Source organism: Condylura cristata, unplaced genomic scaffold (assembly GCF_000260355.1).
Source record: "Condylura cristata isolate star-nosed mole 26May11 unplaced genomic scaffold, ConCri1.0 scaffold00001, whole genome shotgun sequence".
Taxonomy (NCBI): Eukaryota; Metazoa; Chordata; class Mammalia; order Eulipotyphla; family Talpidae; genus Condylura; species Condylura cristata.
The window spans coordinates 9936699-9951881 of record NW_004567102.1 but is presented as its reverse complement, the minus strand read 5'-3'; the positions used below and the strand labels follow the sequence as shown (position 1 = coordinate 9951881).

The window sequence follows — 15183 nt, the reverse complement described above, 5'->3', positions numbered from 1 at the left end:
GTACCCCAGCTCTGTATGCATAAATAAAATTAAAAAAAAAAAGGAATAAACTCCACATCCCTAGGTATCTCCTACTCTTTACTGTAGTTGCACACAGCCTTCTTTCTGTTAGCCACAAAGGGCTAAGCTCTTTATAGAGCTTGTTATTTTTATCCAAAACATCTTAGCATCTGTCTTTGCAAGGTTGACATCCCATCCTCAGGCTTCAGGAAAAATGGTATTGGAACAGTCCTACATGAAGTAGGCACAGACTTAACTCACTCCTGTTCCATGCCGAGTACTAACTGATGAAAGAGTGATAGGCCGGCGATTTGGTAGAGTGAGATATATGCCTTTCATTATGAAAATGATAATTTTTCTTAATTGCTTTATTTTTGTGGTAGTATTTTACCATAGGCATTTTTCACCTTGATGCACAACAGTGACTAGAGAGAAAAACATTTTCATGTTTAGGAATGTCTTGGCCATATTGAAATTTTTTTTAACACTTCCCTTAGTTGAACTTTATTTTACATTTTTAAAACTTTTTTTTTATTATTTTTTCATACACTGTCAATTTTTAAACAATATATGATTTCTCATTTTTCAGGTAGAGTGACTGAGTTCTCCTGTTGTGCCAGGTTCTGAAGCCTGTCATGGCGTCAGTTTGGTCTTTCACTCCCACCACCAATCCATCACTGTTTTCCTTTATGCTCCCCCGCTGTCCCCATCCCTGTTACCGTCCTCCCCTTGGGATGCTTCAGTTTCACACAGAGGTGAAACCATCCAAGATTTAATCTCTCTTTTTAAAAGATTTATTTATTTATTCATTCATTCATTCATTTATTTATTTATTTATTTATTTATGCAAAATCTGGGGTACAGGCAGAGGTATATGGGGGTGGTGAGAGGATTCATCAGAGACAGAGTGTGGAGCAGAACAGGCAGATCTACTGAAATACACAGCTAAGGGAAGCTTGGGTGAGACAGGAGAGGGTCACTATGCCATGTGGGTCAGCTCCCTGGCCAGCTGAGGATCAAACTCATGCTGAGTGGCTGGTGTTAGCTTAATAGTGCTGTCTTTAACCTCTGTGCCACCAGGAGGCCCCAACATTTAAGCTATTTCCTGGACTTATTGCACCTAGCATCATCCCTCCCAGCTCCATCCATATTGCTGCAAATGACATGAGTTCCTTTTTTGATTGCTGAGTAGTATTTCATTATGTATATATACCATATCTTCTTGATCTATTCATCTGTTTTGGGCCATTTAGGTTATTTCCATATCTTGGCTGTTGTGACCCTATTGATCATTATATAATCTTTTTACTTTTTAGATTTGCTCCCCGGGTCTGCATTCTGACTCTTTGAAACAGAGTTTAAGGGTCCCTGTTGGCAACGTCCACTTCGCTATTCCCATGCCCAAATATCAGCGGCTAAGTGAACAACTAGGATCACCTGTCAATAACCTGGAGCCTGTGGACAGGTAGGTTATACCCTTCACTAAGGTGGTACACACTGTAATTGTACGTGAAAGTAGAATTATTTTCTCAATGATATTTTTGGGAAAATGGTTCTATCACTGGACATGGGGAGACCTGGAGGTTCCTCAGGTCCAATTTCACCCTCCAGCATCTCAAGTGGATAAACCTTGAGTGAGCTAGCTGCTATTTACTACGTTATCTGCTGGAGAGCAGAAGGATAGATTTGAAATGAGGACTCTTCATATACCAGTGAGGCTAAGCAAGATATAGTGTTTATTGATTAGCGAAAGAACAAAGAAATAAACTTCTAGGAAGGTCTTGATGACCATGGCTTTAGGACTGGGGCTTGAGAACAAAGGAATTAAACTTCAGTCGCTGAGTGAGCAAGGAATGTGGATATGGCCAAAGTCGATGTTTTCGTTGGAATATGGCTCATTTACGGACCATATTGACAGTCATACAGGATTTGTGAACATCTCTAGTGGTGTGTACATTCTTAGTTCCAATCTGTCTTTCAGATTCTATAACTCCTTTCTTTTCCAACAGCCTGGGGACTTGATAAGTTGTAGAGATATAGGAATGTACAGACTGTGGGAAAATTAGTAATAAAAAAAAGGTGTTTGGACCCTTTTTGCATCGTTAAAGATTTATTTTATTTATTTATGCATACAAGAGCTGGGGTATAGGCTAGAGGTGTAGGGGAGTGAGAGGATTCATTAGAGACAGAGTGGGGAGCAGAACAGGAGGATCTACTGAAATACACAACTGAGGGGAGCAGTGGGCGAGACAGGAGAGGTCTGCCATGCTATGTGGGTCACCTCCCTGCCCGGGGATTGAACTCATGCTGAGACGTTTGGGTAGCTAGCTTCAGAGTGCTGTGGTAGTTGCACCTCCAGGGAGGGCCCCATAACATCTGACTAGACAGGAAAAATGACTCAGTCCTGCAAGACCACCCTCTGCTTCACATGCCAATAGTAAGCCCAGGCTATTACAATGATTTTGACTGAGTTGTTTATAGGTTGAAAGTTCTATAACCGCCTCCTTAGCCTTCAGACACCATTCTTAAGCCCAGGTTATCATCTTGCTATTGACAAATTGGCTATTGTGGGATCCACAAAAAGCTAGTCTTTTCCCAAACATCCTCAATAGGTTTTTCCCTTGCTAGTACAACTTTTCTAAACTGTCACCTGATATGTCTGTCTAGAGCCCTTGGACCTCAGAGTTATCATTACTTAAAGACTGCCTTGTCAGGGCAAATATGCAGAGAGGAGGTTCTGTCTGGCTTAATCATTCTCTCACAGTGAAACCCTCTCTTCTCTTCTTATGTCCCTGATCCCTTAGCATATAATAGAAAGCTCTGTGTTGCCCTATTTACTTTAGAATTTACAGCATTGTGAATTCTTCCTGTTTATGTTATTAAATTTGGTCTTTATCCTACTAATCTGTTTGTTCAGATAGCCTCAGAAGAAGCCAGAGGGGTGGGAATATCCCCCTGTGCACCGGCACAAAGAATCAGAAGGAAGTTCCCATGGCCCCTTCCTCAGGTTCCCTCAATTTGCTAGAGCAGCCTACAGAATTTTGGAAACCTCTTTACTCACTGAATCACCAATTTATGACATGCAACTATTATTACTCAGGAACATCAATTGGAAGAGATGCATAGGGCAAGGTACGAAACAGGACCAGAACTCCCATCCTGTCCTTAGGCTTCCATTCTCCTGGTACCTCTGTGTGCTCACCAACCAGGGAGTTAGCCTTACCTCTTGATTTTTTATGGGGGCTTCTTTACTTGGGCATGGTTGATTAAATCTATCTCCTTTGGCAATTCATTCCATCTCCAGCCCCTTGCCCCTCTCAAGAGGTTCCAAAAGATCCAACCCACTAATCAGGCATTTGCTTTTCCAGGCCATCAGACTGCCCCCCACCCCCAGCTCCTTTAGGTAATGCACAAAGCTCCTGAATTTGCATAAAAAACATACCTTTGTCATTCTGAACTCTTTAAGAAAATTCCAAGGGTTTTGAGAACTGTGAGACAGAGACAGAAACTGAATGAAGACCAAATCTCTATGAAAAATATGTTTTGATGGTCTGACAAAATATATTTTCCCTATAAATGACAATGTGACAGTTATACATACAGTTATACATAGTTTAAAATATTTGAATTCAGGTTTTATTTTACAACTATGAGTAGTAAGAAAGGGCGGGCATTCTACAGGGCATTAAATATATATCTCAGGTCTTAGGAGCTAACTAAAAGTAGGAATAGTCACGTAAAGGTTTGTTTTATTTTTAAAGATTTATTTGGGCATACAAAAGCTGAGGTATAGGCTAGAGGTGCAGGGGTGGGGAGTGACAATATCCACCTGAAACAGTGGGGAGCAGATCCACTGAAGTACACTGCTGAGAGGAACAGTGGGCTAGACAGTGGCTGCAGATAGCTTCATAGTGCGGTGATGCAAGCGTTGTACAATCAGGGAGGCCCGTATTAGATATTTTTCACCTTACAAAAGTCACCAAAAAATAATAATGGGAGAAAGTATATTTTCTGAGAGGAGAACTGTGCTGTGGTCTCTGTGGCATTTTAGGAGTTTTCACTAAAGATGTTTTCACAAATAATGTTCAGAACACAGGGGACATCTATGCAGGAAGTCGGAGGACCTGTAATGATGGGGTTCAGTAAGTGAGGTCCTTGGGAATTTCTCTAAGGAAGGTTTTAGCAGTTTATTGATTAAAAAGAGACATTTGCATAAATACGAACAGGCAAGGGCTGCATGTTAAAAGACTAGGTTTATTAGGAAAAAGAGAAATGAAAAAAGAGTCCAGCATAGAAATTCTCAGAGCCTCAGTCGGCCTTAACTAATTTCTAAAGGTCCTCTATACAGTTATATTGGGTGGTAGGGTGCCTACATGATGTTAAGGGGAAAACAATTTACTCCGCAGCAAAGGTCTATGGGGTATTAACCTGAAGATGGGAGACGAGGGTGTGAGGTCACCCAGAGAGATGAGAGTTTTTTTTAGAAAGATTTATTCATGCATACAGAACTGGGGTACAGGCCAGAGGTGTGGGGTGTAAGAGGATTCACCAGAGACAGTGTGGGGAGTAGAACAGGCAGATGATGGGCAGGGAACTGCATTTGAAAGGGACAGATTTATTCAAAGAGACACCTGCATAGACACATGCTGGTAGTGTTGGACAAGACCCACATTTTGTCAGAGCAAAAGGTATCATATCATTTTCTTTGGGGAGATTTTTTTTTTAATTTATCTTTTTATGCATGTAAGACTGGGGTGGGGTCCTCCCTGTTGGCACAAGGGGTTAAAAACATAGTTCTATGAAGCTATCAGCCACTGTAGCATGAATTTGATCCCCAGTCAGGGAGCTAACCCATGTGGTAGATCTCTTCTGTCTCACCCCTTTGCTCTCCTCAGCAGTGTAGTTCAGCAGATAGTGCTTGTTCTTCTCCCCACTCTGTCTCTGCTGAATCTTCTTGCTCCTCCAGCACCTCTGACCTGTACCCCAGGGTTCTTATATACATAAAAAAAATTTTTTCTTAAAGAATTGGGGTGTAGGCCAGAGGTGCAGGGAACATGAGAGGATTCACCAGAGACAGTGAGTGGGGAGCAGAACAGGCAGATCTAGTGAAATACTCTGCTGAGGGGAGCAGTGGGGAGTGACAGGAGAGGTCTGCTGGGCCTCTTGGGTCAGCTCCCTAGCCATGAGTTAGCTCCCTGGCCTGGCCATGGGTTAGCTCCCTGGCCTGGCCATGGGTTAGCTCCCTGGCCCTGGGATCAAATTCATAGTTGGGGATGGGGTTAATTCACTCTTGTGTGGAATTTTTCATTGTTCTTGTTTTGCTTAAAAGATTGTTGACTTTTTCTGCCCCCTCCTTAGGTACCTGGCCTTGTGAAGTTTTCCATAGCCAGCTTAGCAACTGTGTTAATCGTTCCTATCTTCACTTCCAGTTAATCAAGAAAGCAGATGGTCTAGGAATGAAGTCAAGATGTTTATTTTTCCCAGCAGGGTGGTCCTCTTTGGCAAACAGATGTCTCCCAGACCCCACCAATCCCAGATGAACAGAGAATTAATTCATTAGGGATGTAACACAACCATCCATTTTCCAGGACTGCAGTTGGAAACAGCTAATGATTAGTCCTAAAGAGGAAATGCAGTTCAGTGGAGTTTAATTCTGCTTATTTAAAAATTTTCTGCTCTAAACTCCCATCAGTAATGTTTGGTTCAAAGCTCCAGTGGCTGTTCTAATGAAGTAAGGAGGGCAGTCCTGTGTCATATAGCTCTCAGACTCTGAAATGAAGGTCGAATTTTAAGGTGTGTGAATATCATTTAATGATGGTGTAAACTAAAACTTGGGTCTTTCACTGAAGCACAGAAAGACAAATTCTGAACCACAGGAAAAGTCTTTACAGAGAGGAACTTGAGTTAGCTGTCAAAGGAGTTGGCAGATTTAGACATTGCCAAACAACTGACTCCGCAAATGGTGGGACCTCTGGGATGCTGAGGGGCAAAGGAACGTGCAGGGCTCCCCATTTCCAGGCCAAAGGAGGAGCTCAGCAGTCAGGTAATGAGTCAGTGTGTTGACTGGCCAGCGGGGTGTCTTCACAGCAGATGTTTGTTTCTAACGCCATTCTCATATCTGTGCCCATTCTCATCTCTGTGTGCAGAAAGTTTTTTTGGGGGGGTATGTAAGACCATTTTTAAATATCCATCATGCAGATGGAGACAGTTAACAAGTTAGGGGACAAGATGGAAGAAAGAACAAAGTGTGGGGGTAGAGATTTTTTTTTTTAAAGATTTATGTATTTACTCATACAGAACTGGGGTACAGGCCAGAGATGTGGTGGGTGAGAAGATTCACCAGAGACAGAGCGGGGAGCAGAACAGGCAGATCAATGAAGTACACTGCTGAGGGGAGCAGCGGGTGGGTCAGGAGAGGTCTGCTGCGCCGTGTGGATCTCCTTCGGGGAAGGCATGAATCGAACTCATGCGGAAGTGGCTTAAGCTTCTTAGTGCTGTGCTTTAACCCACTGAGCCACCAGGGAAGGCTCAGTAGAGGTTTTTTTTTTTTTTAATAATACAATAGTTTATTTTTACATCATTTTGTGCATTTTTCCATCTCAGTTGCCATCCCCTTGGGCTTCCCATCACCAAATCACCCATGTGCCATCACCATAGGCGGGTAGAGTTTTAATTCAACTTATTTCTAATTTTTAGTCTAGAAAAGTTTTCTGTGGTCAAATGGAGGAAGTTCAACTACAAAGCAATAGTCCTGGCCTTTCTGCTGTCTCCATTTTGGGAGATGATTGAATAGGCAGACTGGGGTCTCCCTGGTGGCCTAGGGTTAAGTCTCAATGCTATCACTGCTGTGACCTGTGTTTGATCCCCAGCCAGGGAGCTGACCCACGTATGGCACAGCTAGACCTCCCGTCTCGCCTGTTGCCCCTTTAGCAGTGTATTTCAGTAAATCTCCCTGTTCTGCTCCCCACTCTGTCGCTGGTGAATCCTCTCATCCCCTCCTTCCCTGCCCCCCACACCTCTGGCTTACACCTCAGTTCTTCTTCTACACACACACACACACACACATGAATAGGTAGTCTGAACAGGTGTTGAATTGTGATTCTCTTCCTCCCTTGACCAGGTATTGAGGTAACTCAATGTAGCATTTCCTCTTGTGAGGCCTTGGGTGCCACGGCCTCTTTCCATGTGTGCTTTCAGCAGCCAGTTGTCTGTTTTGCATGTGCACTTCAGATAGTCGATTACCTATGTTTATTCAGGGCTCCAGCAGATGGGTCCTTTCTTGGGGCTCACTTTTGTGGCCAGTTCTAACTGGGGAAGGAGAGGTAGGAGGATGTGAACTTGTAATTGGCAACCTGATTTCAGTCTGTATTTACATGATAGGTCATTTGTGTGTGTGATAGGTATGTGTGTGTGCTTTCTTCCTCTTGCTGGACACTACAATTCTGGACTGAGATTTCTGAGAGCCATTGCATTTTTTTCTAGCTTTCTGCCATCAGTGTTGGATTAGACCTGGCACTAGTCTGTCTTTTAGTGGTTGACATTAGAGTTTTAGCAGGGAACAGAAATGGGGACAGGAGTGAACTTCCAACTGCCATTGAGCCTGTTTTTTCCCTACAGGAATATGATCAGACACTTTGTGGTTGATGCTTGTGGAGTGACTGAACTCGTCCATTCTTCCCTGCAATCAGCTGTGAGAATCCTACAGAGTAAAATGTTTTACTCTGCATGTGTTTAACTTTAGAGATTCTTGGTTCACTCTCATTCTCTGTTATTTCCTACCCCATCAAGACCTTAAAGTCCTCCTGATTCATGAGGAGAAGATGAGTAATTTGAACCTGAATTCCCACAGGTGGCATTTATTACAGATGAGGTGATAAAGTTGATGCTGCCTGGTCTTTCATTAAGTTGTTCATGAGTGGTGCCCAGGTATAAACTCGAAGACAGGCACTGCTAGAGGCCAGTAACAAGCTGGTAGAGAAACTCTTTGATGCCCTTACTTGAGGAGGAAATGAAGGATAATATAAACAAAGCCCTTTCTGGTGGTGCAACAGGTTAAAGCGCAACACTGTAGCACAAGTTTGATGCCTGGCCAGGGAGCTGACCAACATGGCATGACAGACCTCTGATGGCCAGCCTGCTGCTCCCCTCAACAGTGTATGCCTGTTAGTCTGCCTGTTTTGTTCCCCCACTCTGGTGAATCTCTGCTCTGCACCTCTGGCCTGTACCTCAGTTCTTCTTCTTTTTTTTAAAAAGATTTATTTATTCATTCATACAGAACTGGGGTACAGGCCAGAGATGTGGAGAGTGAGAGGATTCATCAGAGACAGAGCGGGGAGCAGGACAGGCTGACTGACAAAGTACAGTGCTAAGGGGAGCAGTGGGCAGGTCAGGAGAGGTCTGCTGCGCCACTTGGGTCATCTCCAGGGCAGGCGGGGATCGAACTCTTGCAGAGTGGCTTAAACTTCTTAGTGTTGTGCTTTAACCTGCTGCGCCACCAGGGCATAAATAAACAGAAGAGCCATTTCCTGGAATCTAAAAAACAAAAGCTGCTACTGAGTATCAACATATCTAACAGGTTTCCTGGTAATACTGATGCTGCTAGCAGCAAAAAGCTAGAATTTTGGTAGGGCAGAATTGTGTAGCCTGGGCTCTTTATAGTCTGCTAGTAATGTCTTCACAGCTTCTGGTACTTTGCATCCTCAATGTCTTGTCAAAGAGATGCGCCTAGGAAGTCCTTGGGGTGAATAGGTAGTAAATCCCCTCCTTAGAGACTGAAGCTGCTGTGGCCCAGGGAAAGGGCCTATGCTAGGTTTGTTCTTGGGCTCCATAATGTGTCCCGAGATTGTATTCTGTGGCTTTGTTGCCAGATTGTTGCCAGTCTCTTTAGCCTGTCTGGTTTTTTTTTTTTGTTTTTTTTTTTATTTACATATATATGGTATCTAGGATACCAACCAGAGGGTGAGAGGACCCACCAGAGACAGAGTAGAAGGCAGAACAGGTGGATCTACTGAAAAACACTGCTGAGAGGAGCAGTGGGCATGATGAGAGGTCTGCTGTACCATGTGGGTCACCTTCCTGGTGGGGATCAAACTCATGCTGCAGTGGCTTATAGTGCTTCACTTTAACCGGATGTGCCACCAGGGAAAGCCCCTGTCTACTCTTGCTCTTCCCACATCTATTATATTCCGTGGTGTTTGTCTTTCCTCAGGGATGACGTGACTGATGATTCTGTCTTCACTCGAAGCTCCCAGTGCTCTCGAGGTCTCGAACGCTATATTTCGCAGGAAGAGGGACCTCTCAGTCCCTTCTTGGGCCAGCTTGATGAGGATTACCGAACAAGAGCGGCTTTCATGCATCATTCTGACTACCGGGCCCATATGAGTTGTCACAATGAGCTGTTGCGGGGAGCAGAACGGAATCGAGACAAACTGAAAGGCTCCTACTGTGTCCGACCTGAGGAAAGGAGCCGGGAGGCCAAGCGGCCCCGCTACGACGACACGGAGAAGATACACGGCAAGGGAGATGATCACTCGAGCTACTCATCAGCGATGCGCAACTATCGGCAGCGTAGACGAAGCCCGAGCCCGAGGTTTCTGGACCCTGAGTTTCGAGAACTGGACCTTGCCCGTAGAAAACAAGAGGAAGAAGAGGAACGAAGCAGGAGCTTGAGTCAGGAGCTGGTGGAAGTTGATGGTGGTGGCACTAGCTGTCCCATCCCTGGATTGTCAGGTGTTTTACCGGCTTCAGAGCCAGCATTTTCTTTACACCGGCCCGAGGAAGGCTCTGTGATGCCCAAGAAGTCCATTCCAGAGAAACGGATTAAGGTGAAGCCTTCCATGCTGGTCTCTGCGTATTTCTTCAGGGTCTCTTGGCTTCACTACCTTAAAGCCTGCTTACTGTCTGGGGGTCTGTGTCCCTAAGGGTATGTGGGTAACGTGGGCTGCGACATCATTGTCATACTTAAGGGCTGCAACTCCCAGAACTGTGCAAAGCAATCTGTCAGCCTCCAGGTGCATCCGTAGAGGGCTCTGTTGCCAGGGGTGGGCTCTCTAGGCTGCCCTTTTGGCAAGGATGTCTTGTAAGTTTGTTCTCCATGTTGGTTAGGCCTGAAGCTTAGAGGGCATAGGGAGGAGTCAGTCTGAAACTCCCTCATCTCTCTTCAGAGAGAAGACAAAATGTGTGAGTGGGAGGACACTGGGCCAGAAATGAGGTGCTCCTGACTCTGGAGCCACCTCTGCCACTAAATTGCTGTGTGATATTTTGCAAATCACCTCACCTCACTTGATTTTTTTGCAAATCACCTCACTTGATTTCTTTCCCCCCCTATTTATTAAAGAAATGATCCAGGGAGTGAACTATCTCTAGGAACCCAAGGTGCTCTGTCAGTGCCTCAGGGAACCCTGGGAGGCTGGTCAGTTAGGTTTTCAGAAAACAAGTTAAAGCATTTGTACAGTAACTTTGAATGTAGTTTCCTTGATATGGGTTAGAATAAATGGGCAAAGGTAAGGATTTGATCTAGTCTTCTCTATTTCTCATTTCCCCTGGCTTGTTACAGCAGGAACATCTGCATATGGGTACTCAAATATGGGACCTGCCTAAGGATAGTCTGTCCCTTAATCAAATCTTCCTTTTTCATATTAATTCAAGAGCTATTTAAAGTATTTCTCTAATTGGTAGTTTACTGAGGCTGAATTAGTTATGTTTGTCTTTTCAGCTTGAGAGTTTTTCCAGCAGTACCAGTTCCAGCCAGCGTCATCCTCTGCACTCTGGACACCCTTCCTTTCCACTGTGTGGTGCTATTGCCTCAGAGACTGTAAATGATAGTCATGTGAGAGAGAACTTTGCAAATTTTTTGTGCCACAAGGAGAAATCAGAGGTGAAAGTTATGGAAACTGAGCAACTCACAGACTTTTTGCTGCCCCATGAGAGAGCTGTCCAGGATGGCAGTGGTTTTTCACGTATTCTGAGTATACTTGCAGAATCTGCCAGTCCATCGAAAAAAAGGAGACTTAGTTTCTCTGACATTGAAGATGAGGAGAAATTTCTCTATGGGGATGAAGAGACTAGAAAGGCAGAATCTTCGTCAAGTTTACCCTCCGTTGAGAGTGAAGTTATTATGCAGAGTGCGAGCTGCCTTCCCTACTCGGCTCCCACTGTGAAGCTGGAACCGCTAGGAGAGACCAATCCAAGATATGCCAAGTTTCTTGAACTGGTCCAGACCTTAGGGCTGGATTTTGTGTCAGCAGAGATCAGTAAACTGGCCACTTACACCCAGGAACAGTTTCATAGGTATGTAGATGAGTCATCTGAAAACCTAAATCTTCAAACCTGTGATATGCAGCTCCCGAAGTTGAATCAAAGTCCTGCTATGTGCTATTACTGCAAAACCCCAGGACACTGGAAAAGAGATTGCATCAAACTTAAGCGTCTCATACTCTATCAGAATTTGAGCCAGTTTTTGCAATGCCCTCCCAAATCTCAGTGATTGGGCTCCAAGAAACGACAGGGGCTTCTCCTCAGGTCCTCTTTCTTAATTGACTTAATGACATATCTGCAGAATGGAAAGAAATCTCTCTACTGACACAGAGTTTGGCTTTTGGTGCTCAACTTCAGGAGTTCAGTGGAGCAAAACCCCTACCACATTGGAATATGAAATAGTTTAGATCTTGTGGATTTCTAATAAACCTCAAATGGTTGTTCTTTCTGATGCTTTTTGTTTTGTTTTGTTTTGTTTAGGCCCTTTGAAACATAATTCATCTTCCATCTTTATTTTTGTAGCTTCAGATTTATTAGAAAAGTCTCATGCTGAGATCTTTTTATACCAAAAGCAGGAAATAATTGTAGAAGTTGACAATAACAATAGTAAAAATAGCCAACCCAGCAATTAAGTGGACATTTGGCATCTCTTATTTGCCACATCTCTGATACTAGAGTTTATTCTGGAGAAAATTTTTTGAGTATTTTTATAGATTTTTATTTAGAAGAGCTGGGGTATAAGCCAGAGGTGTGGGGTGGGGAGCAGAGGATTCACCAGAGACAGTGGGAAGCAAGCAGGCATCTACTATAATGCACTGCTGAGGGAAGCAGTTGGTAAACAGGGGGCCTACTCCACCTGGTGGACTCAGGCTATTGCAGAGATTGTCCTGAGACATAACCCCTAGGCCACCAGGGAGAACCCAAATAGCTAACATTTATACTGAAAGGTGTGCTTTTGGAGTAGCTCCTGATTTGGGGGATATTATAGCACTAGCTCTCATCCAGCAGAAATAAAAGTAAGCATAGTCGTTGTGTTCAAGAATTATTGGAAGCTGTAATTTTGCCCTGACTTCCATATAGTTAAGATCCTAGTAATGGAGGGTAAGAATAGAAAAGTTGAAAAGGAGGTGCCACAAGACTAGTGGCAGAGGTGGCTCCAGAGTCGGGAGCACCTCATTTTTGGCCCAGTGTCCTCCCGCTCACACATTTTGTCTTCTCCCTGAAGAGAAATGAGGGAGTTTCAGACCGACCCCTCCCTATGCCCTCTAAACTTCATCCCAAGAAACCCTATATTCTAACTACAGGCCTAGCCAACATGGAGAACAGACTTTCAAGAAATCCTTGCCAAAAGGGCAGTTTACAGAGCCCACCTGTGATCTGTACCATTCCAGGATGTCTCTTCACTGACCGCCCTCAGCAAAGACAGCTCTCCTCAAGGCCGACTGCATGCAACCACACAGGCTTCTCAGCAAACCCGTCCCTTTCGGGGAAGCTCTTTCTGCCCGTTTTTGTCTATGGAAGTATCCGATATTCTTTGCTCCCTTCTATAATACGCCTGCTTTCTTGTTATACGTAATGTCTCTGTTGTGGAGAAACTCACCTGGGAAACACCAGTGCGACTGGAAGGGGAGCTCTGGTGAAATTTCCTAGAGTGAGCCTGAGGACCCCACTCTCCAAACCCAACAACTCCAAAAATGACTTCACTAGGGTACTCTAAAATTGACTAGATGCTAAAGGAAATGACCATCTTGATAGTTCGTGAAGAATTCTACTCTCAAATGAGCCTATGGCAGCCAAACTGCTGTTACAGTCCAAAGAAACATTTCCTCAAATAACAGAAAAACTGGCAAGAGAGCCCAATAGATGGCCTCAGGAGAGAAGAAAAAAGAGTAGAAATTCAGTGTAATGATTGATTAAGAGAGAAAGCTCCACTTTGGGCCAAATAACAATCCAATCCTACCAGATGCAGTAAGAGTTCCACTCCTAAGCACCATGCATACTATAAATAATTTGTTTCCTTATAAAGTGATGTAGTTCATAGCTTCATGTTGGTGGGGAAATATTGGTAAGGCCACGTGTTCAAAGCACAATCCAGGGAAGCTTTTTTGTAGTATTCCTGAGATAATTTAATGATCTGATTATTACTAGGGTTGGTTCCTAAAGACTTTTTCTGTATTTGGTTGACTAGGTCAAATTTGGAAGAACCTGTGGTATTTTTAGAATGGCCCTGAATCACCATATCCTCACCCGGCTGGCTTCTCAGTCTGCACCTCCCCCAGTTACTTTACCTCTCTATACTTGTTTATTGAGTATGTTAATCACTTCTACTTCCACCTTCTGGTTCTGATCTCATGGCACCAGTTTGTTTTGTGACACCTCCTTTCCAAATTTTCTCCATCAGCTATAACAATGCTATTTTTAAAAAGATGGAATTGCTGGATAATAGAAAGTGGATGTGGTAAAATAGGAACTGGATGTAGACAGAAAATATGACTTCTGAATAGAACTACTGGAGCAAAAAGAAAAAATCTATAGCCAAATTAAGAAATATAATAGAGGACCGAGGACCTCAACAGGAGACAAATGCAAGTGGTGGAAAGAACTGAGCTTGAAAGTGATGTCAGTTTTGGAGTCAGTGATGTGGAAGAGCGGTGTCCTTGGGTTCATTCACTCTGGGAAAGGTTTCACCAGAGCTCCTCTTTCAGCGACACATGGTGAGTTCCTGAGACCTTAGTTGTATTTAAAAGCGCAGCTTTAAGGCTCCTCCCTGGTGACGCAAGGAGTTAAAGAGCGCAGCTCTATGAAGCTATCAGCAGCTACTGCAGCATTCTCTGGCCAGGGAGGTGACCCATATGGCGCAGCAGACCTCTCCTGTCCAGCCCACTGCTCCCCTCAGTAATGTACTTCGTCCATCTGCCTGTCCTGCTCCCCGCTCTGTCTCTGGTAAATCCTCTCACCCCTCCCCACCCCCCCATACCTCTGGCATGTACTCCAGTTCTGTATGTAAAAATAAATCTTTAAAAAAAATGAAAGAGCAGGCTTATTAGAAAAAGGGACAGAGGAGTAAAGGACACTTGCATAGACACAAGCGGGCTGGAAGAGCTGCCCCAAAAGGGACAGATTTGCAGAGAGAGGTCTGCACATTTGCTGGCAGGCGGCTTTGAGGAAGCTGCCTCAGTGAAGAGAAGCCCTGGCTTGGTGCAGGTCACGGGCAGGCAGGAGGCTGCTGCAGAGGGAGAAAGCAGGTGGAAAGGGGCACCTGCGTAGGCACAGGTGGGCAGAAAGACCTGCCCCTTTGTAGGGGCAGTGTTAGGTTTATTATCTTTCTGAGGGAGGGGCTCATCTTTGTAGGTGGATGGTGTGTTCCTTGACCTCCATGTCTTCACCTTCAGGTCATGTGTTCCTGATACCCCCTTCAGCATCCTATACTTGGACTGAGGACTATGTTAATCCCTCCACCTCCTTGTATGAGCCTTGTGTGCCTCCTTTAAGTTTTCTACTCTTTTCATCCATCAAAACCACAATGTTGGAGAACACACAAAGTGGACAGCAAAGAGAAAAGAAAATCTGGAAAATAAAAATAGTAAGAATTCTTTTGGTTAACCTAAGGAGAAATAACATCTGTATCATGAGGGTAGAAATGATTAACATACTCATTAAACAAGTTATGAAAAAGTAAAGTCTCCACAGACACAGAGTGGGGATATGGAGATTAAGGGCCATTGTAAAAGTACACCACCTTTCAAATCTACCTAATCAAACTGTTACAGGGCACCCCAATGTGAATTGGGTTACCTGTCTGTGGGTCTTCACCCGTGCGCTTACGATTCAGTCGTATTATGGACACACTCAAAAGGTTAAATAATGGTTTTATTTATAAGGACAAAGGTAAAGGAATAATCCAGGGAAAGAGGGAGAGAAACACAG

The 15183-nt window shown here is 44.1% G+C and overlaps 1 protein-coding gene across 1 annotated transcript in view; it reads left to right on the top strand.

The window, feature by feature from the left end:
* Positions 1-11635, top strand: part of LOC105853984 (zinc finger protein 318-like) — a 13593-nt gene extending 1958 nt beyond the window's left edge. Inside the window, exons 2-4 of the mRNA XM_012728578.1 lie at positions 1317-1465; positions 9209-9824; positions 10715-11635. Of these exons, the coding sequence (XP_012584032.1) occupies positions 1317-1465; positions 9209-9824; positions 10715-11485 (1536 nt within the window). The 3' untranslated portion in view covers positions 11486-11635. The remainder of the gene's footprint in view (positions 1-1316; positions 1466-9208; positions 9825-10714) is intronic.
* Positions 11636-15183: the final 3548 nt, after the last annotated feature.